This window comes from Taudactylus pleione, unplaced genomic scaffold (genome assembly GCF_031769625.1).
Source record: "Taudactylus pleione unplaced genomic scaffold, aTauple2 ptg000037l, whole genome shotgun sequence".
Lineage (NCBI taxonomy): Eukaryota > Metazoa > Chordata > Amphibia > Anura > Myobatrachidae > Taudactylus > Taudactylus pleione.
Window position 1 is genome coordinate 21867642 of NW_028284439.1, and position 27078 is coordinate 21894719.

General features: G+C 45.1%; 1 protein-coding gene across 2 annotated transcripts in view; it reads left to right on the plus strand.

Annotated features, from left to right (window-relative positions):
* Window positions 1-27078, plus strand: part of FXR1 (FMR1 autosomal homolog 1) — a 58944-nt gene that overhangs the window by 7381 nt on the left and 24485 nt on the right. For both annotated transcript variants that reach the window (XM_088452447.1, XM_088452448.1), the window contains exons 2-6: window positions 11331-11383; window positions 11463-11556; window positions 14878-14949; window positions 23139-23287; window positions 24608-24701. In XM_088452447.1, the coding sequence (XP_088308573.1) occupies window positions 11331-11383; window positions 11463-11556; window positions 14878-14949; window positions 23139-23287; window positions 24608-24701 (462 nt within the window). The remainder of the gene's footprint in view (window positions 1-11330; window positions 11384-11462; window positions 11557-14877; window positions 14950-23138; window positions 23288-24607; window positions 24702-27078) is intronic.

Consider the following 27078-nt stretch of genomic DNA (forward strand, 5'->3'; position numbering starts at 1 on the left):
CAACAGTGCGCAAAATGTAATAGCTCCGGGAGCTCCTTCCCGGCGCTATTCAATTCGCGTTGAATTGAGCCCCTAGTACTTAAATATATATGTATGTGCGAACATAATTCTGCATGTGATCAATATATCCAGTATTGTTCTGGATGTGCAAAACCTACATTTAATTTTAAAGTACATTTCTGAAAAGCTTTTTAATTAAAAAATATGTTTTTATTAAACTTCATGGGTCATTGCAAGTGTGTAAATTTTTTTTTTTTTTTTTTTATTCCTACCTAAATGGAAAAGCGAAAACTGGATCTACCTAAATGACTTACTAAGCAAAACACAAACATTTCTTAATGTTCGATATCCCACTCTTTGGTGAAAGTGCAACTGTCACCATTGCTTAAATGATTCATCCATCTTATTTTGTATGTAATCACTGAGCCCTCCAAACCATCATTCACTAATTGACAGTCCCAGTGTTGTTATTAATAGCGCCTGGACTGTTAGTCACTGTATGACGCTATGGAGGTAAGCCAGCTTTGTTTGTAACTGCTCATCTCCCTGACTAGTTACCTTTGTCAGTGTGGTAAATATTAGCAGTGCTAGGAGCGGTTACAGTGAGCTGACACGTGCACACCTTAACAATTGCAACTAGACAAGTTGCTTGACCTTAGTTTTTTATTTCCCAAGAGCACATCAATCTCTGCTATTCTTTTGGGTTTGGGTTTTCCTGCTAATCATTTTCTGCTCTTCTTAATTACTGAATTAGCGTGCGCATGGCATTCTGGAGTATATGCGCAGGCGACAAAAGTGCACGTAGGGAAACCTAGTTCTCTCCTGAGCGTTATTTGGCTGATATCTGCAAGTGCAGGGGGGGGCTGATAATCAGTCCCCTCTGACCCACGGTCCACTTCACTACATGTGGGGGAGGGGTGAAGCCCCATGGTGGTGGGGGCAATGCAAACGTGGCGGGCTCTATTGGCAATGGGGGTTGGAACAGGTTATGTAATGCCCCACAAAAAAAATATTGGCACTGGGGACATAGAGGGATTTTAAAATGGCTAAAAAAAAATAACGCTGGTCGCTAAGGTTGCAGGGAAGGGTGTGTGCAAAAACGAGGATCTATTACACTGGGGATGATGGAGGTTATACCACTTGAGGGGTGGAGGGGTAATGCTGATGGAGAGCATTTGCAACTGGGTGTGATCTATTGCCAGTGGCAGTGGGAGGTGTAATTTTAGTATGGGGGGCCTCTGGACACAGGGTACGAGGCACTCCCTAGATATATATATATTTTTTTAAATAAAATATTTAAATATATATTTAAATATATATTTAAAAATAGTTTCTAAACTTTAATAAATAAAGGCAATTTCTGACCAGTTTTGAGGGCAATATTTGTGAAGTGGTTAAAGTGGACTTGTCATGCAATTATGCTTTTATCTGTGTGTGAATACTGGGCAGCATTCCAGTTGTAGCTATTCAACACCTCCTTAAGGTGGCCATATACTGGACGATTTTTAACACTATTTCGGCAGTTTCTACAGGTTGGACAGACCAATCGTTTGAAAATAGTTGTATTTTGAGTCTTCTGCGACCCCCGATGCGTGTCCCCGCCATCGTGTAGTTGGATCGCAGATCAGATAGTTTTGCAGAGAGATCTCAACTGGTCATGTACGATGTGATACACTTCTATGCATCTTATCCTATGATCTTAAAGATCAAGCGTACAACATTTGACCACATCTTATGAAGAATTCCAAGGGAAGAATTTCAAGGGAAATCGTACAACTGATCTTACCAACTTTGAATCTCAGTGTATGGGGGCCTTTAACTTGTGAGTAAATGCCCTTCTGGTCACTAGTCACACCAGGACATGCTTGACTAAAGGAGCTCATACATCAACAATCAGTTGGCCAATTTTGCAGACAATTGGTGTATGGGCTGCATAATTCTACTAGTGGATACAGCTGCCTGGCATTTTGTGTGCCTTTTGGTATGTACTGATGTAGTGAATCGGTAACTCAAACTTGGCTGTGCTGTTTTACAAACAGTGAACAATATTGCTTTATGACTGCGTAACTTGTGGGCACGATTCAATTAAACGTGAAAGTGAATAGCGCTAGGAATGAGCTCCTGGAGCTATTCAATGCTGCGTGATGTTAGGTCGGGGAAGGCTCGTTCTCGCGCCTTAAACTGGCATTCTCCGACTAAACTTCCCGGCGCGATGCTGTTTTCCCGGCGCTAAGTGCAGAACACAGCATTGCGCCTGGACTTTTGTCGGATTTCTGCTCGCATCCATGGAGGGATGCGAGAAAAAATCCTTAGTCTGGCTTAGCAGCGCAAATTAACTTAATAGCTCCGGGAGCTGATTCCTGGCGCTATTCACTTCGCGTTGAATAGAATCGTGCCCAGTGAATCCATGTGGCAGAAGTAGAGTGTGAGAAGACCCATTAGTTAAAGATTGCACTTCTGATAGCCGTCACATTATAATTGTTTTGTTTTTTTAATTACAGGCGAACATTTATTTTATAAAGCTACATAGGGCCAGATTCAATTAGCTGCGAAAAGCCGTGGCTTTGCGAACGATTTTCCTTAGACAAAAATCGGCAACAAGTTTTCACCATCTCAGAGCAGGTGAAAAGTTCTGCAAAATCCCTATTTTAAGTAGAGATGAGCGGGTCCTGTTTTCTGAGAACCGGACCCACCAGAGCTTTGCTATTCGGGCCGGGATCCTAGTCCAGCTCAGGTTTTCCTTTCTAACTCTGATTCCAAAAAGAGGCAAAACATCATCATCCCGCTGTCGAATTCTCCTGGGTTTTGGATTGTGTATATGTCCCTCCCCGCGGTGATTGGTGCTATTTGCTTGCTGAGTCCTGGACTGTGCTTCGTCCAAGGGGGGGGGCTGTATTGTCCAATACAGGGGCGTGCAATGCTGGACTGTGTTGTCCAATACAGGGGTGCACAGTGCTGGGATTTGTTGTCCAATCCTGGCAGGGTGTGCTGTTCTCTGTCCAAGGGGGCTCTGTTATTTATCATTGCTTTGCTAATCCAGGGGTCTGGTGTGTTGTCCAAAAAAAAAAAACTGTTTAAAAGAAATTAAATGTTAATACAAATATTTTCTTTTGTGCTGTACCCCACACTGTGATGCTGTATGCTGTACCCCCCACCCCTGTGTGTACAAAACACTGACGCTGCTGGCCAATATTGTGAGTGATGCTGTTGGTTCAGCGTACTGCAGTGTGTAATTTGTAAAGTATTGAGTGACGCTGTCAGTCAGTTATACCGCAGTGTAATATTTATTCATACAAAATATTGTGACACTGTAGAAACGCAGTGTAATATTCAACACGTATTGTGACACTAAGTGGTAGGGCAGTATTTAATTCATAAAAAATAGTGACACTGTAGGTCATTGATACCGCAGTGTAATATTTAAATTGGTGCAAATTGACGTGTTTGCTGTACCCCACTACGTTCGTGTTTGTTGATATGGAGAATGATCAGTTGAGAGCAGGAACCACATACTAGCACTGAAGCTGCTGCCAGTGCCACCAGTCATGATGATACTAGTCCGTCTACTAAAGCCGATACCCAAGGGCATACAGGGCATAAGTCAGGACAAGGATAGGCTAAGGCCTTGGCCTTTATGACTGGTGGTTCTGCTTCTTATGATGATGTAAGCCTTTCTCCTTGTAGACATTTCAAAAAAATGAAAATCGTTAAGGCACAGGAACCAACTGTGCGCTCAGAAATGTCTCAAATCCCTGAGGAGAGTCTGTTTGTCAGTGGGTGTCATGTGTGAGCCTGACCTTTCCAAAACTGTACTCGGAGGAGCCTCCTTCCACCGCAAATGTGGGGATGAGCAGCACAAGTCAACATAGAAACAGGATGCTTCTGTGGAAGTGCTCCAGGATGAGGACGATATTTGTGTAGCTGACGCTAATAAGTATGATGAGGATGTTTTGTGTACATCAGGCCCCAGTGGAAACAGTTGTTGCCCATGATGAGGAAAAGCCCATTGTCATGCCTGGGCATAAAACGAAAAATTGCACTTATGTTTGGAAGAATTTCTACCCAAATCTGGACAACAATTGTCAAGCCATCTGTACACATTGTCATGCCAGAGTAAGTAGAGGTAGGCACCTTAACCATCTAGGAACATCCTCCCTGTTACTTCATCTACAGCGCATCCATCCAACATCTTTGCAAAATTCTGAGACTTTGGCTAAAAAAGTAACAACAAGCAGTCCAGCATCAGCTAGCTCCCTTCTCTCTACTACAGTGGTCGGGGAACAGGGGTAAATTACTCCATTTGGGGTAAAACTGAAATTCCTCTGGGTAATGGACGGACAGCCAGGCATGCATATCAATCATTTCTTGCCCGGCTGTCCGTCCATTACCCCTAGGAATGGAGGTCACTGGCGCCAGGTGCAGCAGCGCACCTGCTGCACCCGGCGTCAGTGACCTCGAGCCTGGCGCCGCAGGGAGGCTCTAAGCCGGATGCCTGCTGAGATGTTATTACCAGTGGGCGCCCGGCTCCTTTCCTGCAGTGCCGCGTTAGCCGGAGGCTGGAGTACTCTTCAGAACTCCAGCTTCCAGCTCTCTCCATGCGCACTATGGGAGAGACGTGATGACTTCTCTCCCATAGTTCTGAGGAGCAGCCGGGCGGACAGGATGGCGGCAAATGCAGGAGTGGGGATTAAAGCAATTTTTTTTTTTTTGTACAAGCAGTACTACAGGGGCATAACTATGGACACTGCTACAGGGGCATAACTATGGGGGCACTACTATAGGATTTCTTCCCTTTCAAATCAAGGGTGTAACGTCGGCATATCTAAATATATTTTTGGGTAAAAGGTAAAGTTCCCTGACCCCTGCTCTACTAGATCCAAGCACCTGGCATCTTCACCACCAACACCTTCATCAACAATATCCTCCGTCATGATCGGAACTAGTCTTGCATCCAATTTGATAAGGCTAACTCAGTCCTTCCCTATCCTGGATTTCTCAGAAGAGTCCTTGGAGCGATACGCCTGCTGCTGCTGCTGGGTGTGGATCTTCATCCCAGAAGGGGACCAGGAAGACTACTAGTAGTTAAAAAAACAATTGACTGTTAATTCTTTGCAAGGGGGAGCAAGTATGACGGTAGTCATCCAGTTGCACAGTGGATCACTGATGCCATAACATCTATGCTGGTATTAATTGTGTGTCCGATATCAGGACATTAGTGCAGTGGGTTTTAGACAGTTAATTGAGGTCCTGTGTCCTTGCTACCAAATTTATTATTATTATTTATTAACAGTTTCTTATATAGCGCAGCATATTCCGTTGCGCTTTACAATTGGAAACATTTATAGAACAAAACAGGGTAATAACAGAAAGACATAGAGGTAAGAGGGGCCCTGCTTGCAAGCTTACAATCAAATCCCGTCTAGGATCAGATGCAAAGAGCTATTAGTAAGGAAATTGTCTGCTCAAGCGGCACGTGATGCAGCGATGGCTCCTCCTTCAGTTTTTCCAGCAAGTGCGGCTGCCAGGATCAAAAACTAAACTTTCCCAAAAAAAAGACACACTAGTGATGCAGATGAGTCAACACAGCCAAGTTTTAATATCTGGTCGGGGCCAAAAAAATTGTCTACAATTAATGAGACCTCTACCGTGACTCCATCTGATATGGTCACCATTCAAAGATTGGTTGAGGACTATTTTAATAATAGCGTCCAAGTAGGCATGTCAGATAGACCGTTTCACTACTGGCAGGAAAAAAAAGGCAATTTGGAGGGCCTTACAAACTGGCTTTGCTTTACTTGAGCTGCCCTCCCTCCATTGTGTACTCGGAGTTTTCAGCGATCTGCGTAGGAGCCTACTTCCTGAAAATGTGAAAAAATGATCATCAAAATGAACTACAAATTTCACGAGTAAGACCACCAATTGAATCGAAAAATTACAGAGGCACCTGAGGCTGTAATGGGGAATTAAAGCAGGGACGAATTTAATATTGCAAACCAATCGCTTTAGCCGCAATTGGCAATCCCTGTCGCTGAAGTGATTGGTTTGTTAAACTGTATATGTCCTGTTTACTACATACAACATAAGGGTGGGTGGAAAGGCCAAAGGACAATTCCATCTTGTGCCTCTTTTCTTTGCATTACAGTGCCTTGCAAAAGTATTCACTCCCCCTTTGAATTTTTCATGTTTTGTTGCCTCACAACCTGGAACTAAAATGGATTGTTTGAAGGTGTGCATCATTTAATTCACAGAACATGCCTAAAACTGTGAAGTTGTTTTTATTTTTTTATTGTGAATCAAACATTTAGGACAACATAACAGAAAACTTAACTATTGACCCACCTAAAGTCAGTACTTTGTCGAGCCACCTTTTGCGGCAATTACAGCTGCAAGTCGCTCTGGATAAGTCTCTCTATGAGCTTGCCACATCTTGCCCCTGGAATTTTTGCCCATTCTTCAAGGCATAACTGCTCCAGCTCCTTCATGTTGGATGGTTTCCGATTGTGAACAGCAATTTTCAAGTCTGACCACACATTTTCAATTAGATCAAGAACTGGACTTTGACTAGGCCATTCCAACACATTTAAAGGTTTCCCCTTAAACCACTCGAGTGTTGTTTTAGCAGTATGCTTCGGGTCATTGTCTTACTGGAAGGTGAACCTCCGTCCCTGTCTCAAATCACAGGCAGACTGAAACAGTTTTTGCTCAAGAATATCCCTGTATTTAGCACCATCCATCTTTCCCTTGACTCGAATCAGTTTTCCAGTCCCTGCTGCTGAAAAACATTCCCACAGCATGATGCTGCCACCACCATGTTTCACTGTGGGGATGGTGTTCTTGGGGTGATGGGATGTGTTGGGTTTGCACCAGACATAGCATTTTCCTTGGTGGCCGAAAAGTTACATTTTAGTTTCATCTGACCAGAGCACCTTCCTCAATACATTTGGGGAGTCACCCACATGCCTTTTGGCAAACTCAAATTGTGTCTTCTTAGTGATAAAAATAAGTAATAGCTTTTGTTTGGCCACTCTTCCACTCTATGGAGTGTACGGCTTATTGTGGTCACATGCACAGATAAACCAGTCTCTGCTGTGGAACTTTGCAGCTCCTTCAGGGTTACCCTTTGGTCTCTGTGCTGCCTCTCTAATTAATGTCCTCTTTGCCCGGTCTGTGAGTTTTGGTAGGCGGCCCTCTCTTGGCAGGTTTGTTGTGGTACCATGTTCTTTCCATTTGATGATAATGATGATGGATTTGATGGTGCTCCGGGGGATCATCAAAGATTTGGATATTTTTTTTATAACCCAACCCAGAATTGTACTTCTCAACAACTTTGTCCCTGACTTGTTTGGAGAGCTCCTTGGTCTTCATGGTGTGATGCCTCTTGCTTAGTGGTGTTGCAGCCTCTGGGGCCTTTCAGAAAAGGTGTGTTTATACTGACAGATCATGTGACGCTTAGATTTCACACAGGTGGATTTTCACTAATTGAGCGGAATTCAATTCTCTCCAGCCCCTATCGCGCCCGACGGAGCTATTATATTCTTGCTCCTGTCGGGCGGGATCAGCTGCCAAGTGCTACATTTCAGCTCGTAGCCCCTGGGGCATGAGAGCTGAAATGTGCGAAAAGTGAGATGTTTCGGCGCCCAAACATCACTTTTCGCAATCGCGCCCAGCACTTTGGTCGGGTTTAGCTGCTTTACGCGGCTAAACCTGACCTCTATGGGTGCGATCAGCGTGAAATTCTGGCACAATTGAATAGCGGCCAGCGATCTCCTGTCACTTTAGACGGGAGATGCGGGCCGCGAAATCAATTGAATTCCGCCCATTATGTGACTTCTGAAGGTAATGGGCTGCACCAGAACTTTTGAGGGGCTTCATAGCAAAGGAGGTGATTACTAATGCACATTTGTTTTGTAAAAACCAAATCCAGATCCAAAACCTTAAAGGAGTTACAGATCCAAAACGCGAGAGTAGAAATGTTGGCATTTGGTTCAGAATCCCTTGCCTCACCCCAATGACAAATTGGGCAAAAAACATTTGTTAGTTGGCTTAATTTAGACAATAATGACATGTAATTTTTGGGATGAAAAAATTGTTGAAAAATGGATTTAAAGTAGTGGGTCTGGTTCTTTTGTGGGGGTGTATGCAAGTGGCAGCACAAGATGATATTTTTTTTCTACCATTTTTTAAAAGTGCACTTTTTTGACTCAAATATGCTTGTACCCATTTTAATGTACCCCTAATTTAACTGCAGCATTTATTTTGGCAACAAAAATGTTTATCCATTTCCCTAGATGTTTTGATAGGAATCAGATCAGGGCTCTTAGAAGGCCATGTCAGAATAGTCCAATGCTTTTGTTATTATCAATTCTCGGGTGCTTTTAGCTGTGTGTTTTGGGTCATTATTGTGTTGGAGGACCCATGACCTGCGATTGAAACAGCGATTTATGATACTGGGCAGTATGTTTTGTTCCAGAATTCCTTGCTAGTCTTGATTTTGTTGTGCCCTGCACAGGTTCAAGGCACCCTCTGCCAATACAGCAAAGCAGTCCCAAAACCTAACTGAGCCTTGTTCTTGTTTCACAGCATGTATGGTGGTGGTTTCTTTGAAAGCTTTATTTTTTCGTCTGTGAACATAGAACTGATGTGACTTGCCAAAAGTCTCTCTAGTTTTGACTTACCTGTCCAAAGGACATTCTCCCAGAAGCATTGTGGCTCGCCAATATGCATTTTTGCAAATTCCAGTCTGGCTTCTGTATGTTTTATCAAAAGTGAAGTCATTCTGGGTTTTCCATGAAGCCCACTGTTGTCATAAATCGTCAGATTGTGCGATCAGACACTGAACTTGTCAGCTTGTATCTCTTCGGACGTTTTCCTTGGCTCCTTTTCTACTGTACTCACTTCCCTTCTGTTTAATCTGTGGTCTGTTTTCCTCCTGCAGCCACATCTTGGCTACAGTCCCATGAACTTTTATCTTGATATTTGCAACTGTAGTCACAGGAACATCAAGCTGCTTGGAGATGGTCTTATAGCCATCATCTTTAACATGCATTTTCTTTCTGATCTTCTTTTAACTCTCTCTTCTTTAGCTTTCTCTGGTCCATGTTCAGTGAGGTGCACACGATGATCCCAAGCATCAGAGTGACTGGCTACTTTTCTATTTAAATAGACTTAATGACTGATTAGGGTCATTCAATGTCAAGTGGATCAATTATGAAGATAGTCTCCACCTAACTATCTCCAATTTTGATAAGTTTACATAAAGATTGGCGTATATGTCAGACTAACATTGGGAAAATTTTAGTTTACAATATGCAATAGTAGCTACACTATGTCCCTCAAAGTGGGGGGGCGGGTGCAACTGTGACAGACCCTGCTGTGCTCAATCAGAAGTGTTCAGGTTATTGCTGTAGTAGTTGTAGGAGAGTAAAAGTTGTGTAAGTAGACATGTCTGTACAACTTTTGCCACTGATTTAAAAAAAAAAAAAAAAAAAACCCCAGTCCTAAGACTTGCATGCTTTAACTTTTCACAGTATGGGGGCAATTAAAATGTATTTTGGGTGCCCCAGCGCAATTCAACTGCTTTCAATTCAACGCGCGCGATTCAAAATCACTGGGTTTAGCTGCATCTAGCAGCTAACACCGTCTCAAGTCCTGCTTTGGGTGCCCAAACAGCCAACTTATTGCACGTTTCTACTCGCCACCCCGAGAGGCTGCAAGCAGAAATGTGTTCAGTCGTGGTTATTCGCACACGAACAGAGCCGCAATTGAATTGCTTCATCGGGCACCCAAAAGAAATAGCCACTTGAATTGTCCGCTATAAGGCCAAACTAGGCAAAAAAAAAAATTATCGCATAAAGCTTAATCTGAAATTCAGCTGCCTATATCTCCAAAGGAAAACATTTTAGTATATCATGCATTGTTGTACCTTCGATGGTTATCACCGGTGGAAAACCACCGATGGCTATCCCTAGAACAGACACTAGAAGACAAGTCTAAACTTGCCAGTTGCATGGTTAGTGCAAGAAGGGTTCAACTGCCGTACTCAATATTTTTTTTTTTTTTTTTTTCTACTCCTGTTCCCAAATGCTTCCCAAAATGAAACTTTTTATACCAAAGAGATTGTATTTAAAGGCCCCCGCACACTGTACGACTTCTTAAACAATAGGCCATTTTCGACCGATTGGAACGACACATTGTTTGAAAAGTGCCATGTGTTGGCATAACTATGCCGATGCGCGCTTTCGCTGTCGTTGATCGTGATCGCTGATTTCTTGAACATGCAGAAATATCTCCACCTGTCTTTCACAATTTGGCACACATCGTTTCATGTGTATGAATATCATGCCATCTATATTGTTTGATCGTTTGTGCAATTGTTCTATGTGTATGCACAATATAGTTTGTCTGGGAGTCTTCAGGAGTTAAAGGAAATTTGCTAACAAGATTGGATCTTTACCTATATCGTACCGTGTGTACCCAGCTTTAGTGTATAACATACTTTGGGCGGAATTCAATTGTTTTTAGCCCTCCCGATCTCCCGTCTAAAGTGATGGGAGATTGCAGGGCGATATTTAATTGATGATCGCGCCCATAGAGGTCGGGTTTAGCCGTGTAAAGCGGCTACCCCCGACCAAAGTGCTGGACTCGACCACGAAAGTGCAGTTTGGGTCTCTCTTCGCCCATTTCAGCTCACACCCCCCTGGGGATGCAAACTCAAATGGTACGCCGGCAGCTGATTGCGCCAGACAGGAGCAACAATTGAATAGCTCCGTCAGGTGCGAAGGGAGCTGGAAACATATTGAATTCCACTCTTTTATGTTGAAGAAAAAATTAAACCTACCTTTTTTTTTTTTTTTTTTAAATGTAGAAGTCAATATTTAAATATAAAACTATTTATGAAAACTATGGTCCCTTAGCTTCAAAACAAGACCAACATGATAGTTCTACCACAATTAGAAGCAAAGTTATGATTTTTTAGTTGACCTTGTCATGTTTTCAACCCTGTAGCATGAACACAGTGTATCACTGAGGGCTAAAATTTTGTCCTCTTTTATCCTACCAAATTTCATGAAAATCTGAGACTGTCAGGTAGAAGAGTAACATGTTTTGTGGTGATTTGGCATGTAACGACCCTATAGTTTGTACCCAACTTTAGATTGGAAACCTTTTCTTAACTTCACGTATATTACTTCTTTAAGGAGGTCCTAAGGACATGTCTGAAAACATTAGTAACTCTCAGGTTCTCCCTTCCCTAAAATAGGTCCTCTTATTCTACAAAGCACAATGTAAGGTTAACTACTTATTTTATATTTGAAACAAAATTCTATTTTCAGGGATTCATCAAAGATGTCCATGAAGATTCGCTCACAGTTGTTTTTGAAAACAAGTAAGTATACTCATTGATGGCTTAAATGCTGCTTCTTCTGTGTGTGTATTACTAATGTGCCGATGCTTATATTCATCAGCTGGCAGCCAGAACGTCAGGTTCCATTCCATGAAGTTAGAATGCCGCCCCTACCTGATATCAAGAAGGAAATTACTGAAGGGGATGAGGTTGAGGTAAATTTTATATAATGTATTCTTTGCTTTGTTGGTTAAGTAACTGTAATGAATACCAATTTTTTTTTCTTAAAACACGCAAATTGTGTGTATAAGTTTAAAGTAACATTGTTTATGATGAAGCCTGTGAGTGGGATGCGATATCTACTTGAGACTATATGGGGGGATTGTTTCTTGGGTGCTTGTCAGAGCAAATCAAATGTCGCTGAGATCAGCGCTGGGTTTAGCAACACAAAGTGGCTAAACCCAACTAAAGTCCATGTTAGGGCGCCCAAACTATGGACTTTTTGCACATTTCTGCTCACCACCTAAGGTGGCGACGAGCAGAAATGTGTGCAGCCATGGCTATGGGCATCCAAACGACAGAACAATTGAATTGCTGCCAGCGGGCGCCATCATGTGGCATGCACGAGAAAACAATTGAATCTCCCCCCTTTGGGGGGCAGTGCAATTTATTCTGGATATTATAGCTCCTGTTTAAATTTACCTGGAGTTATTCAATAAATTTTGGCTACCAGCCCTGAGGCTGCACTTATTGAGCATTTCTGTTCTTGCCAAACAGGGTTGTGAGCAGAAATCTGTGTAAGGAAGGGCTTTGGGGCGGGAGTGAGCTGCAGTTAAAGTGCATTAGGATGCAAGAATGTGGTGTCAAGATAATCGCGGGGCCGGTTGCGCAAACAATTAGCTCTCATGCAGTTTAGATGGGAACTATAAACTATTGAATTGCTCCCTATGAAGGGCAAGGGAAATCGAACAGACCTATAGCTTCCTGAGGGGGAAGAAAAGAAAAAGCATGCCTCCTCCATTACTGATAGCCTTGTCTGCACTGTTCACTGCTTCCCTGAAGTTGATCAGAAGCACCCCACATACCAGGTGATATGTCATCTGTGTTGGCGAGCTAGTGCCTGATTTTAATGTAAACTTCCCCAACTATGTCATACACTGCCAGATTAAATGTTTGTCAGACCGACAGACATTTTATCTGGCACAATATAGAATATGAGTCTGTGTTAAGGATTGAAAACACAAATTGAATTTAAATAATTAGAAAACTGTATTACATAATAACACATATACCTATGACTCACAATGTATCAATAATAAAAATACACAACATTGGTTTACAATGTATCTGGATCCACATCATACTAGATATGCAATTCAATAATACTTGTTTAGTACTAAGCATACAGGTGATCTAATTATACTTAAAATCAGTTAGTACATGGGGGCTAAAGATCCATTTCCTAATTACGCCCTCCAGCTTTTATATAAAACAATGGTTAGCACTTCTGTAGGAGACCCGTATATGCCCAATATCGTGGGAATAAGAAACCAGCTGCTGCCGCACTGTGAAAGTCACTCGCCGGGGCCAGCAAGTCACGGCGAGTGTCACAACCTGTAGTCCTGCTCCTGTAATATCACTGGCTGTAAGCCGGAAAATCACGTCACTGCAATTAGCGGTGCCTGTGATCCTGATGCCCGTATATTGCTGACCATAGGCCGGACCCTCAAGTCATGGCAACGGAGGAACTGTGACCTCAGCCGAAGCAGATTCCCACCGCAGGAGGGTGGCCAGGTCACAATGGTGAGTTCAGCTAGGCAGAAGCTGGCGAGGTGTAGCAGGAATATTAAGCGAAGAGCAGGATAGATTGCAGTCTCAAAAAATCAAAACCTTCTCTTTATTTTATCTGGCAGCCTGACATCCTGCAGATATCACAGGCAGGGCCGGCTCCAGGCATGCTCCGTGCGTGCAGCCGCACAGGGGCGCCGGGGTTTGGCTGTAGAAGGTCCCCGCCCTCCACCCACCTGCTTTTATGCTCAGGGGAGGGCGCAGTGAGTGAAGGAGCGGAGCACAGGATGGCACTGGCTACCGAGGCACCTAGCACCGTCCCTGATCACAGGCATACACTGTGAGATCTCAGTGTATTGGCCCCATTATCTGCGCTCGGCCCCTAGGGAGGAGATATTTCCCTGGATGATCCGGCATGTCCGACCAAACAATATTTTAGCATTGGTTGGCCACACAAAGTACAATTATCGGGGCGATCTGCCGATATAGGGGGCAAATCAGCCCGATAGTTGTACGGTGTATGCCCAACAATAGTGACGTTTCAGGGAAGATGATGAACACTTTTTTTTGGAAACTGTCTTGAGTATTTATAGCAGTGACAGCGGCATTGTTAGTATCTGAATGCAGAGGCTGTGCCATAAGGTGTTTAGCAGGTGTTCATCAGTGTGTTCCTTGCATATACTTGTCTCCACAGTGCGCACAACTGCTGCAGTGTCTAAATATCTATAACCATTTTTATAGGTTCTACTTTTGGTGGGACTAGTGAACTACATAGATTGTTTCATGGCTTGTGTACTAGTGATTTTGATATGAGAACCAGTTTGTGTTTTTGACCACTAGTTAGGGGTCATTGATGATGGACCGGGGCAAGAATATTTATAAACCTATGTTTTGTGGTGGTCCACAAGGATCAATTATTCCTAAATAATTTTCCATGCACACAGCATCCAATGGTCAAAATCCACAACAAAGCTCAAATTCGAATGGAGCAATCTGTCTGGCTATTGCCGATTTAGTCATCGGTTCCTTGAAACGAGGACATTTTAGTTGACCTAAAGTCACATTTCATAATGCCTACTGCTGATTTGCTGATCATATAAGTTTAACCAGGCTATTCCAAGTGTTCTATGAGTGGTCTGCTATCCTTGCCCTCACATTCTTCAATACAGTTGACAAGTATATAATGGCTTGCACAAACAGGCCTTCACCATGTTACGTGGTCCTGGCTGCTTTCACTGCTCTGCTGGCACTGTAAATAGAATCTGTTGAAAGTTAGAGATCAACAATACTCAGGCATTGAAAAGTTCATCCAGCGTTCGCAGTTTAACTTAATGTATTACAGGTGCAGGGAAAGTTCTCTTATCTCTAAGCCCTAATGTGCATGCTTTAACACAAGGCCAAATGTATGGAAATACAAGACTGAATGTTTGCAAGAATTACAAGGAGTGAACTAATAGTGTATAAATCTTCAGTCCTGCATGTGTGTAATTTATATATATCAACCATACTAAGATGCTGGTCCATATTGGTTAATATAGTTCTATCTTTCCTTATGCAAATTATATAACAGTTGCCAGGATATTGTTATGAATTTGTGGACGACTGCCATTCTTGTAGAATTATTTATTTATAAATGTCATTTTTAAAAATAACAGATTTTTAATTTAAGAACTGTGGTTTGGTTTCAGTGATCAAATTAGAACAACATTTTACTATAGAAATTTTATGATGTTTTAATTTTAACATAGGTTTACTCCAGAGCTAATGACCAAGAGCCTTGTGGATGGTGGCTTGCTAAAGTTCGAATGATGAAAGGAGAGGTATGCCATTGTATAGATGTGTTTAGGCTAATCCTGTACATGTAAATTGTCACTTGTGCTGCTATCTTTAGACACTGCATGCACCTCTACACTTGTGATACATTCACTTATATGGTGTAAGAATAATGATTATAGTGCTTTTCTTCAGCGATATCCAGTTAGAGGAAAGAAAACCTATTACACAGCTAACTTGGGCGCACCCTAATGGCTACAGTGGGTAAATATAAAATACAAGATACCCACAGAATCATCAAGAGTTGTTCATTTTACCCACAGGCATACCAGACGATGCAACAATCTGGGACGCACTACATTGGTTACAATGAGTGGGATAAGCAATACATGGAGATATGATCCTGTCATTGCTTTAGGTTTTTGGTGACTCAGTATTGCGTGACCCATAGATTAAGAAGGTTAACTTGTTAAAATGTGTATAGTGTTCATTTTAAGCACCTGTGACAACCCATGCAGTTCCTCTTTCCTGCATGGGGTGTTGATCTCTGCTCTGGTGCTTCTAGCACACTCTTGTCTATATCTAAATCGTATGTTGCATCGGCTGAGTGTCCTAGAAGCACCAAAGAGCAACACTCCAGGCAGGAAAGAGAAACTGCATGGATTGTGACAGGTGCAGGGTGTTAGAATGAACACTGTACACTGCAGTGCATGGGTTTTATGAAATGTGTATGTGTACATGTTTAAACCCTTAAGTAGGATGTTTTTGCTTTTAAAAGCATTACCCTCTGAAATGTTTGGCTTAAACAAGCCGGGAAATAAACCTCACACACTAAAGAACTATCCTTTTGCCTATACAACAGCGTACATAAACCATGTGTTATGGATCGATCCAAATTTGAAACCTTTACATCATAAGACTCTTCCAGTCATTAGTAGTAAGCTGGCGTTGCTTCATGGCCCAGGCTAAGCCTCTTTTCCATTCCTGCAGAACAGCTGCAATTTCTTAACTCATTACTTGTGCCTTGAAAAAGGCTTTTTTTTTCAACTGAAAATTACATAGTTTTTTTGGTGGTTTGTTTTTCAAGCTCACCTCAGTCTGCCATTCACCTTTGTATCATTTAAAATTAAAATATGTAGACCTCAATCAGCCATAACATTAAATCCATTGACAGGTGAAGCGAATAACAATGGCAACTGTCAAGTGACAGGTTCATGGGCGACCAAGGCTCATTGATGTGAGTGGGGAGCGAAGGTTAGCCCATCTGGTCCTATCCCACAGAAGAGTTACTGTTGCACAAATTTCTGAAAAAGCCAATGCTGACTATGGGGGAGATTTTAAACTTGACGAGATGTTGAATAGCTCCTGGAAGGAGTTACTGGAGCGATTCAATTCACCGCACTGTAAGCCTGACTAAAGGATTTCTTCTCGCACCCTCTTGAGGGTGCTAGCAGGAATCCAACTAAAGTGCCGGCCACGATGCTGTTTTTCATGGCTCTGACAGCCTTGTGGCTGGCACTTTAAGTCTCTATAACAGGTATTCTCAGACTAAACTCCCAGCTGTAGGTGCGCTAAACTGCATTATCTGACTTATGTGGCTTTAGTCGGACTTAACAGCTTGGTAAATTGTCCAACTTCTAACTCCTCTGCTTTAAGAACTGAGTGTTCACTTGCTGCTTAATATATCCCACCCCTTGGCATGTGTCATTGTAACAATATCAATGTTGTTCATTTCACCTGTCAGTGGTTTTAATGTTGTGGCTGATTGTTGTATCAATATGTGTTTCTTAAATTCAATTTCTACTTCAGGGTCCATAGGGTATCCACAGGATACCTTGGGGTATAGGTGTGACGTCAGTCGCAGGGCACCAAAGAGTTAAGCTTTCAGCCTCCCAGGATGCACTAGGTCCCCCTCCTATACCCCGCCCCCGAGCCAAGGCACCTCAGTTTAGTTTGGTGCCCGGCCGGAGTCGGGTGCACCTGTTGGAGTGGGGGCTAGAAGAGCCCCTGAAGCTTATTCTTCATGCAGCTGTGGCTGCACAACTGGATGAACAGCATGGACAGTCAGTCCTGACGTCCATGCTGTCTTCCCTACACCCCGCCGGTACCAGAACGCCGGTACTGATCCGGGGATGCTGGTGGGCGTCTGGGGTCACAGCTAGCGGTGACCCCAGATGCTCCGGACCATGGCCGGATTCAAGGGGGACAGAGGTAAGCAGCGGGGTCCCGCGGTGGGTCCCCGCTGATCACATGGTCCTAAGTCCCCAGGCAGGGGGCTCCCTGGGGACTGGCTGCAGCGTGGAGCCAGGCGACCAACCTGCGCTTCCACTACCCCCTGGGACAGCGGACCGCAGCAGAGCGGTAGCGCTGCGGCGTCCCAGGGGTTAAATGCATGCCAGGGGAGCGCGCCTTCCCTGTCTCACAGCCGGCGCCTCCCCCGCTGCACACAGCCCTCTCTGCATGCTGCCGACTGGTCCTGTGGCAGCGCTCCTCCCCCAGGCCAGCCTCCTCTCTGCTCCTCGGCGGCCATCTTCTCCAGAACGCATGGTGAACGCTGCTGGAAGCGCTGGAAGGAAGCATCGTGGTCTGGGTCCCCCCGCATACCTCTCCTCCGCTGTGGTCAGGTCTGTGTATGCAGCGCTGTGTCCTACCAGGCCCTGTGTCTGTGTAGTTGAGTGATCAGCGCTGTTAGTGCAGGAATTGTTATTTTTCTGCATTGTATGTGACTGTGCTAGCGCTGCTGCCTGTAATCTTTTCTCTCTAAACTGTCAGCTTTATTACTGTCCCTGTTCTTTCTGCTAAAGCCCTTGCGGTGCGGTGCTGCAGGGTGGTCTCTCGCCTATTTAATACTTAATTGGTGAGAGAGGTCACATACGTGGTGCCATCATGTCTGAAAGTGATTTTCCCCTCCGGCTACAGTGTACCACGTGCAAAGTACCGTTAGCGGAGGGGGAAGGTAGCGCGGAGGGCCTTTGCCGGCAGTGTTTGTCCATGGCGCGGCCTATTACGGTTACAGCACCGGTACAGGAGCCGCCCTGGGCTTGTTTCGCTCAGGCGTTAACAGCTTTAGTGGGCCAGTTAGCTCCGCAGCCCGCGTTTACTCCGATGGGTTTGTCCCAGCAGTCTGTGGTGTCGTCACCCATGCAGGGGTTCCCACGACAATTGGTGGTACCCCACAGTCTCCCTATTTCCCCGCTCCCGGGTTCTCAGGAGCCAGCGTGGGTTAACTCCCTGACGAGTTCTGTACAGCACTTGTCGGATGTGTTGCAAGGGGAGTCTGTGATGCGGTCTCATAAAAGGCCGGTGGCGTCTCTGTCCGCTCCTTATGAGGATGACGAAGGGACGTCTGATGATGGGGAGATTCTAGATCCTTACGATCAGGAACCTCTCCATACTAAGGACGCTGATGCTAAGTCCAAAGTATATATTCCTGGACTTATTCGGGCGGTCCGCACAGCCTTGGTGATTGAGGACGAAGTTCCCCCAGCGGCTAAATCTAAGTATGCCTTTTTCAAAGATGTGAAGGGCGATGCCACAGTCTTTCCTCTTTCGGGTCAGTTGGTGGACCATTTAGAGGAGGCGTGGAAACAACCTGGCAAAAGATACCAGCCGCAGAGACGCCTGGCGGTGGCTTATCCGTTCGCGGATAATTATTTTGCGAAGTGGGAATCCCCTCCACAGGTGGATTCTCACGTGACCCGTCTTGTCCGTAGTGCCACATTGCCGATGCCATCCATGTCCTCCCTTAAGGATGCTACGGACCGCAAGGTAGAAATCTGCCTGAAGTCCGCTTATTCCCTTGCAGGGGGGGCAGCACGGCCGGCTATGGCCATTTGCTGGGTTGCCAGAGCGATGGAGCGCTGGGCGGATTCATTAGAGGCTTCTTTTGAATCCGACTGTCCGGCCGATCAGGCGGAGTTGATTGGCAATCTCCGTGATTCGGCCACCTACATCAACGAGGCGGCTCTAGACATTAGTACTCTGGTGTCTAGAATTTCTTCAGCAGCGGTAGCTGCTCGTCGCACCTTGTGGCTGCGATCCTGGAAGGCGGACGCAGATTCCAAGAAAGGTCTGGAAGCGTTGCCGTTTACCGGAGAAGTTCTCTTCGGTCCGGATCTGGATAAGATTGTGGCCACGCTGGCGGCAGCCAAATCTGCCTGTCTCCCGTCGGCCGCTGCTCCTTCTGGTTCGGGACCATCGTCCTTTCGGTCATCTAGGGCCCAGGGCAGGCCCAAACCACAGTCGTTTCCTCGACAGGCTGGCCCTAAGAAATCGGTCAAGCCCCGGAAGCAGGCATGGAGTACCAGACGTCCGGCCCCCAAGCCAGATGGCAAGCCTGCGGCCTGACGGTCCGGGCCTCCCTTTGGGGGATCCCAGGGTGGGAGGCCGCCTGCTACAGTTCGCCCAGTGTTGGTCGACTACTACGACAGACACTTGGGTTCTGGAGGTGGTTTCCCACGGATACGCCCTCTCCTTCCGGCACAGACCCCCGGCTCGCTTCTTCACCACGGGTCTCCCATCAGACCGGAACAAGGCTACGGAGCTGCGGAAGGTATTGCACACTATGCTCCAGGCTGGAGTTATAGTGGCGGTTCCATTCTCCCAGAGGGGCCAGGGTTTCTATTCAAATCTATTTTTGGTACAGAAACCCAATGGGTCATATCGTCCGATTCTCAACCTCAAAGCACTCAACAAGTCTTTGCGGGTCCCGAAGTTTCGGATGGAGACCCTACGGTCCATCATTCTGGCGCTGGAACCTGGGGACTACTTGGTGTCATTGGACATACAGGACGCTTACCTGCATGTCCCTATTCTTTGGCGCCATCAACAGTTCCTCAGGTTTGCAATCAGCAGCGACCACTTCCAGTTTCGGGCGTTACCTTTTGGCCTGGCAACAGCACCACGTGTTTTCACCAAGGTGATGGCGGTCATGGCGGCTTCTCTGCGGCTGCAGGGAGTCCGCATGTTGCCGTATTTGGACGACCTGTTATTGGTGGCAGGATCTCCAGAGCTCCTGTTACGCCACTTGGACCTGACCATTGCACTGCTGCAACGGCACGGCTGGCTAATCAACTGGCAGAAGTCCACTCTAATCCCGTCTCGGAGGATTCTGCATCTTGGAGCCTTATTGGACTCGGGACAGCAAAGGATCTTCGTGACGGAGGACAAGATCTCTGCTTTACAGTCAAGGGTGCGCAGTTGTCTGCACAGCCGCCGGGTGTCCTTACACTCGGCGATGAGGTTACTGGGCTCCATGGTGTCGGTGTTCGACATGGTGGAATACGCCCAGTTTCACTCCAGACCTCTGCAGCACCTGATCCTGTCCAAGTGGAACGGGCTGACTCAGTCTCTGAAGTCCCAGACGATTGTGCTCACCCAGGAGGTTCGCCTGTCCCTTACGTGGTGGTTACAGACGACCCACCTCAACAAGGGACGTCCGTTCTGGGTTCCAAATTGGGTCCTGTTGACAACGGACGCCAGTCTTCGGGGCTGGGGAGCAGTTTCGGGTCCACACTTGTTCCAGGGCAGGTGGACGCCGACAGAAGCGGAGCTTCCAATAAATATCTTGGAACTCCGTGCGGTCTTCAATGCTCTCCAGCAGGCACAGCGGTTTCTCCAGGGTCGCCCGGTGCAGGTCCAGTCGGACAACGCTACCACCGTGGCCTACATAAACAGGCAAGGAGGAACTCGCAGTCGGGCGGCTCTCGTAGAGGTCTCTCGGATCCTGGTTTGGGCGGAGCGCAATCTTCCGGCCATATCAGCGGTTTTCATCCCGGGAGTGCTCAATTGGGAGGCGGACTTTCTAAGTCGCCAGGACGTTCATCCGGGGGAATGGTCCCTGCACCCGGACGTTTTTCAACTACTGGTGGACAGGTGGGGTCTTCCAGAAATCGACCTCATGGCGTCCCGGCACAACAACAAGTTGCCGGTGTACGGGTCTCGCACAAGAGACGAAGGGGCGTCTCTGGTGGATGCTCTGTCCGTCCGGTGGACGTTCCGGTTCGCATACCTGTTCCCTCCGGTCTCCCTTCTTCCACGGGTAATCCGGAAATTCAAACAGGAAGGAGGGACGCTCCTGTTGATAGCTCCCGCGTGGCCCAGACGGCACTGGTTCTCAGACCTTCAGGGTCTGTCCGTGGACATTCCTCTGCGGTTGCCGCTACGACCGGACCTTCTGTCTCAGGGTCCTTGCCTTCACCCGGACCTAACTCGGCTGTCTTTGACGGCGTGGCTGTTGAGACGGCCATGCTGAGGTCCCGGGGGTTTTCCAGCTCTGTGGTGCGTACCATGTTACGAGCTCGGAAACCGTCTTCCGTGAGGATATACCATCGCGTGTGGCATACGTTCTTCCAGTGGTGTCGACCGAGAGGTTATGCACCGCGGGAGTTTCGTCTGTCTCGGATTCTCGCCTTCCTGCAAGCGGGACTAGATCATGGGCTTCGCCTTGCTTCTTTGAAGGTACAGGTTTCGGCCCTATCTGTCTGGTTTCACCGTAGGATTGCTACAATCCCGGATGTGCGCACCTTTATGCAGGGTGTTCTCCGCATTCAGCCGCCCTTTGTTCCACCTGTGGCGCCTTGGGATTTGGCTGTGGTCCTGAGGGCTCTCCAAGGACCGCCGTTTGAACCACTGGGCTCAGTGGATCTTAAATGGCTAACAGCTAAGACTGTTTTCCTTCTGGCCATTGCTTCGGCCAGACGTGTTTCTGAGTTAGGGGCTCTTTCTTGTAGACCCCCTTTCTTGGTTTTTTATGGGAACAGGGCAGTGCTCCGCACTCGGCCCGAGTTTCTTCCCAAAGTTGTTTCCCAGTTTCATATTAACGAGGAAATAGTTGTTCCGGCCTTTAACTCACCGGGTCTTTCCGTGGGTGAGGCCTCTTTGGATGTTGTGCGGGCCTTAAGGACTTATGTTGACCGCACTTCTTCGTTTAGGAAGTCGGACGCTTTGTTTGTCCTCTTTGGCTTCCGTAAAAAGGGTTGGCCTGCTTCAAAGCAAACTTTGGCAGCCTGGATCCGTATGGCTATTTCTGAAGCTTATCTTCATGAAGGCCTACCGGTCCCTCCTTCTCTGAAGGCTCATTCCACTAGGTCTGTGGGTCCTTCGTGGGCAGCTCGACGTGGTGCCTCGGCAGTTCAGATCTGCAAGGCTGCTACGTGGTCTTCTGTCCATACCTTCGTGAGGTATTACAGGTTTGACACCTTCGCCTCTCAGGATGCTTCCTTCGGGCGGCGGATTCTCCTTTCTGCACAGGAGCGTCCCCACCCTTAAAGGATACTGCTTTGGGACATCCCCAAGGTATCCTGTGGATACCCTATGGACCCTGAAGTAGAAAATATGAGATATGGTAAGAACTTACCCTTGTTATCTCTATTTCTACGAAGTCCATAGGGTTCCACAGGACTCCCGCCCTGTCGCACCTGTGCTGCAGATGGGCTTTGCTCTGGTCACCGGTTTTCCGTCTCCCTCTGGTGAGAATGTGATTCTTGTATGTGTCCAGATCTTTGTTCTCTCTCTTCCTTCTCCTCCTCCGGCCTATGGCTTGGTAACTAACTGAGGTGCCTTGGCTCGGGGGCGGGGTATAGGAGGGGGACCTAGTGCATCCTGGGAGGCTGAAAGCTTAACTCTTTGGTGCCCTGCGACTGACGTCACACCTATACCCCAAGGTATCCTGTGGAACCCTATGGACTTCGTAGAAATAGAGATAACAAGGGTAAGTTCTTACCATATCTCATATTATGTGAATAGATTTGGTCCTTCAAAATGAGTAAAGAATGGATGTAGGGTTTTTGTATTAACGCCAATTTATATTACATGTGATAAGTCCTAGAACTAAATTCGGTTATCTTATTTGTAGTGGATTATAGGTTTTTTTTTTTTTTTTTTCCAATCCCTTGCACTAACTAAATAGTGTTGCTTAGTGTGATCATAAGAGAGGCTCTTTAGCATTGAGGCATTCCTTGTAGAAGTGGCTGTATTATAAGCGAGTATGAGCATAGCACTTAATGCTCATATCCACTTGTGTCATGCTCTTTGGCCTGGCACATCCCACTGCTGCCAAGCCTCAGAGCAGATCTGTCTATAATGCAATTTAGCGAGGACTGTTACTCACGTTTAGGTCATCTAATGCAGCAATGTGACACACAGCAATCTAGTGTAGTAACAATTTATTCTAACTATATAAATGTGTTAATTGCAACTTGGATGTCTTCATTGTTTGTTTTTGCCTCCCCCTTAGTTTTATGTAATTGAATATGCTGCTTGTGATGCGACCTACAATGAAATTGTCACGTTTGAGCGGCTTCGGCCTGTAAACCAGAACAAGCCCGTGACCAAGAATTCTTTCTTTAAATGCATGGTGGATGTTCCTGAGGACCTGAGAGAAGCGTGAGTTGTCACTCTACTAACTAACCCCCACCCTGTTCATTCTATAGTACAGGTTGAGTCTCCCATATCCAAAATGCTTGGGACCAGGGGTATTTTGGATAACGGAATATTCCGTATTTTGGAATATTTGCATTTCATAATGAAGTATCTTGGGAATAGGACCCCAATATACACACAGAATGCATTTATGTGTTATATATACCTTATACATACAGCCTGCAGGTCATTTTATACAATATTTTCAATAATTTTGTGGTTTAAGCAAAGTTTGTGTACATATATGAAATTCATTTGTTTCATATACACCTTCTACACACAGCCTGAAGGTTATTTTATACTGTATTTTTAATAATTTGTCCCTTAGACAAAGTTTGTGTACATTGAACCATCAAAAATCAAAGGTTTCATTATCTCAGTCATGCTAAAATTATTCCGTATTTCGGAATATTTGGATATGGGAGACTCAACCTGTATATACAATTAAGAAATGAATTGTTATAAACTTATGATCAAGTAAAAAAATAAACTAGTTATATATATATACATACATACATACATACATACATACATACATACATTTATATTTATAAATAATATGGGCTAGATTCAAATCAATGAGAATTGAATAGCAGCAGGATGGAGCTGCCGGAGCTATTGCATTCAGCGCACTGTTTTGTTGGAGAATGCCAGTTCTCGCGCCTTAAACATGGTGTTTAGTCGTGAGAACAGTCATTTAACGACTAAACTGCCCATCGAGATACTGCTTCCGTGGCGCTAAGGGCAGAAAACCCCAGGAGGGATGTGAGAAGATATCCTTAGCCAGGGTTAACAGCGCACTTAATTGAACAGTTTCGGGAGCTCCTTCCTGGCGCTATTCAATTTGCGTTGAATTGAATTCAGCCCTATGAGAGGTTATTGTCCATGGTTAGATTTATTGGAATGTTCTTTGTCTCCGTCTCATTCTGTATCCCTCTCCCTCTCTTAAATGTTAAAATTATGTACACATTCTAATCCCCCAGTAACAGTAATTTGTATAACTTCTTTTCATTGGAAATCTTTTATTTTTTTTGTGAAGTGGTGCTGGAAATGCTACAGTAGATATATCATTTTTTTTTTTTTTTTCTTCCAGATTAATAGTGCTTTTTGGTCTTGATTTACTTATTGTTTCTGATTTTACATAGGCCAGTCATAAATCAGCATTTGTCTACGAAGTGTTATTTTTTTTTTGGGATGTGTTAATTTTTGTATCTGATGCTTATTTTGGGCATCTGAGTACAGTTAAATAGCATGTATTAAGAATGCCCTTTGTTTCTAATGCAGGTGTGCTAGTGAGAGTGTACATAAAGAATTCAAGAAAGCCGTAGGAGCATGTCGAGTATATTTTCACACAGAATCCAATCAACTAATTATACTGGTAAGAAATTGTGTTGATATAAATTTTTGAAGTTGATTTTCTTTCTGCCAGTTTAAAATAAAAGCCAGAGTTGGATGTTAAAGGTAGATCGTGTTTGGTACTGAAATAGTTTCATTACATTTTGTGCATTGGATATAAGTGGATACGTAGTGATGGCAATAGATTAAAAAGAGAGCACTTGTAGTTGATACACATTTGCTTATTGAGTAGTAGTCACTTGTCACTTTAATGGGACAATTCAATTAGTAGCGACATACGGGTGAATCCGTCAATGTGCCGTTGTGTTTTTGAATTCCGGCAAAAGCAGCAACTCTTCTGCACTGCACAAATCATTAAGTCCAGGGTATCTGGGGGAACTACCATTGTTATGGGACTCATGAGGGTCAATTCAATTAAATGTGATGTTGAATAGCTCAGGGAATGAGTTCCTGGAGTTATTCAATTGTCCCCGTCATGCCCTGCACTTAAGTCCAGAAGATGCAGTTTTCTCTATCCTCAATGCTGGGGGACAGTGGACCATGGGGTTGTAGCTGGGACTGCAGGAGCTGGCGCTTAAATTAAACCTGTAGCTTTAACCCTATGCGCCTCCTTGCTGCAACCCCATGTCAGTGTAAATTAAGTGCCTGAGGAGTTCGGCATGGATTGGGGCTGCTCTGCAGCCCAAGGTAGATAGACACTTTTGAAGTTGTACTGACATCATGGGGTTGCAGAGGGGAGGAGCTTATGGTTAAAGCTACAGGTTTAATTTAAGTGCCAGCTCCTGCAGTCCCAGCTACAACCCCATGGTCCAGTATCCCCCCGCATGACCCGGAGAAAAGGATTCAACGGTAAGTACCCAAAAATCCTCTTTTCTGCACCTCATGCCGGGTGTTCAGATGCGGTAACCTGCATTCTCAGTCTTAAGTGCCAGCCACGATGCTGTTAGCGAACTTGTTAAGCCTGAAACTAACATCTCTGCACTAGTTTAGTCTTATTTCTGTTCTCATCTTAGGTAAGGTGCAAGCAGAAATCCTCTAATCGTGATTTAATAGTGTGGCCAATTGAATAGCTCCGGGAACTTATTCCCGACGCTCTTCAACATTGAATTTAATTGAATTTCCCCCATTGAGGATAGAATATAACTCTTGGCACGCTGTGTCCTCCTGCCTTTGTGCACTTAGTTCAAGGGGGATTAATGAGTCCTGTTTGGCCTGAAGCTCTTCTAATGTAAGGGAAAAGGGGACCAGATGGTTATACATTTTTTTTTTTATGAGAACCAGATATTTAAGACAAAAGTACTGTATCAGTCTGACAAATATGCGGTTCTGCTGAAGGTCACTAGAGTTATGTATTGAAGACAAAAACAAGGGAGAGAAAGGTATCTCTGTTTTTGGTGCACTCTTGTCTGTTTAAAATTTAACTTTAAAATGTGCAAAATTATATTTCTGGTCACTGGGAGAGCGTTATTTTCTCCCTGGCAATGTTCCTACACCCGAAAGTCCTAGGGGTATATTTACTAAATTGAGAGGTTTTTTTTAGAAATGGAGATGTTGCCTATAGCAAACAATCAGATTCTACTTAACATTTAACTAGTCCAGGGGTCAGGGAACTTTTTTTTTTTACCTTTTACCCCAAAATATATTTAGATACGCTGACGTTACCCCCTTGATTTGAAAGGAAGGAAATCCTATAGTAGTGCCCCTGTAGTGCCGCTTGTACAAAAAAAAAAAAAAACACCTCAATCCCCGCTCCTGCATCTGCCGCCGTCCTGTCCGCCCGGCTGCTCCTTGGAACTATGTGAGAGACGTCATGACGTCTCTCCCATAGTGCGCATGGAGAGAGCCGGAAGCTGGAGTTCAGAAGAGAACTCCAGACTCTGGCTAACGCGGCGCTGCAGGGAAGGAGCCGGGCGCCCGCTGGTAATATCTCAGCGGGCTTCCGGCTTAGGACCTCCCTGCGGCGCAGCCGGGCATGCATATGAATATGCATGTCCGGCTGTCTGTCCATTACCCCCAGGATTTTAATTTTTACCCCATCTGGGGTAATTTACCCCTGTTCCCCGACCACTGTTCTAGAATATAATAGCTAGAATCTCCACTTCTAAAAACTATCTCACTTTTGTAAATTTACCCCCTAGGATGTAGTTACTTTTATTGCAATGGGAAAGCAGGGATTCAGACCTCCATTAGTAGGTTTTCCCTGTGGAGGACTGCCCACCTGGGAACTCCCAATTGTTGGGCTTGTCTGCTTAGCTTTTTGGAACACTTGTTGCCTGGGTGAGAGATAATGGCAGCAGAACTATAAGTCTCAGAAAGGATTGAGTTTTTCCTTCCCTATTTGATCAAGAAACTGGATGGTGATCCTTTTGACCTGTTCTGAACCAGAAATTCCTAAACAT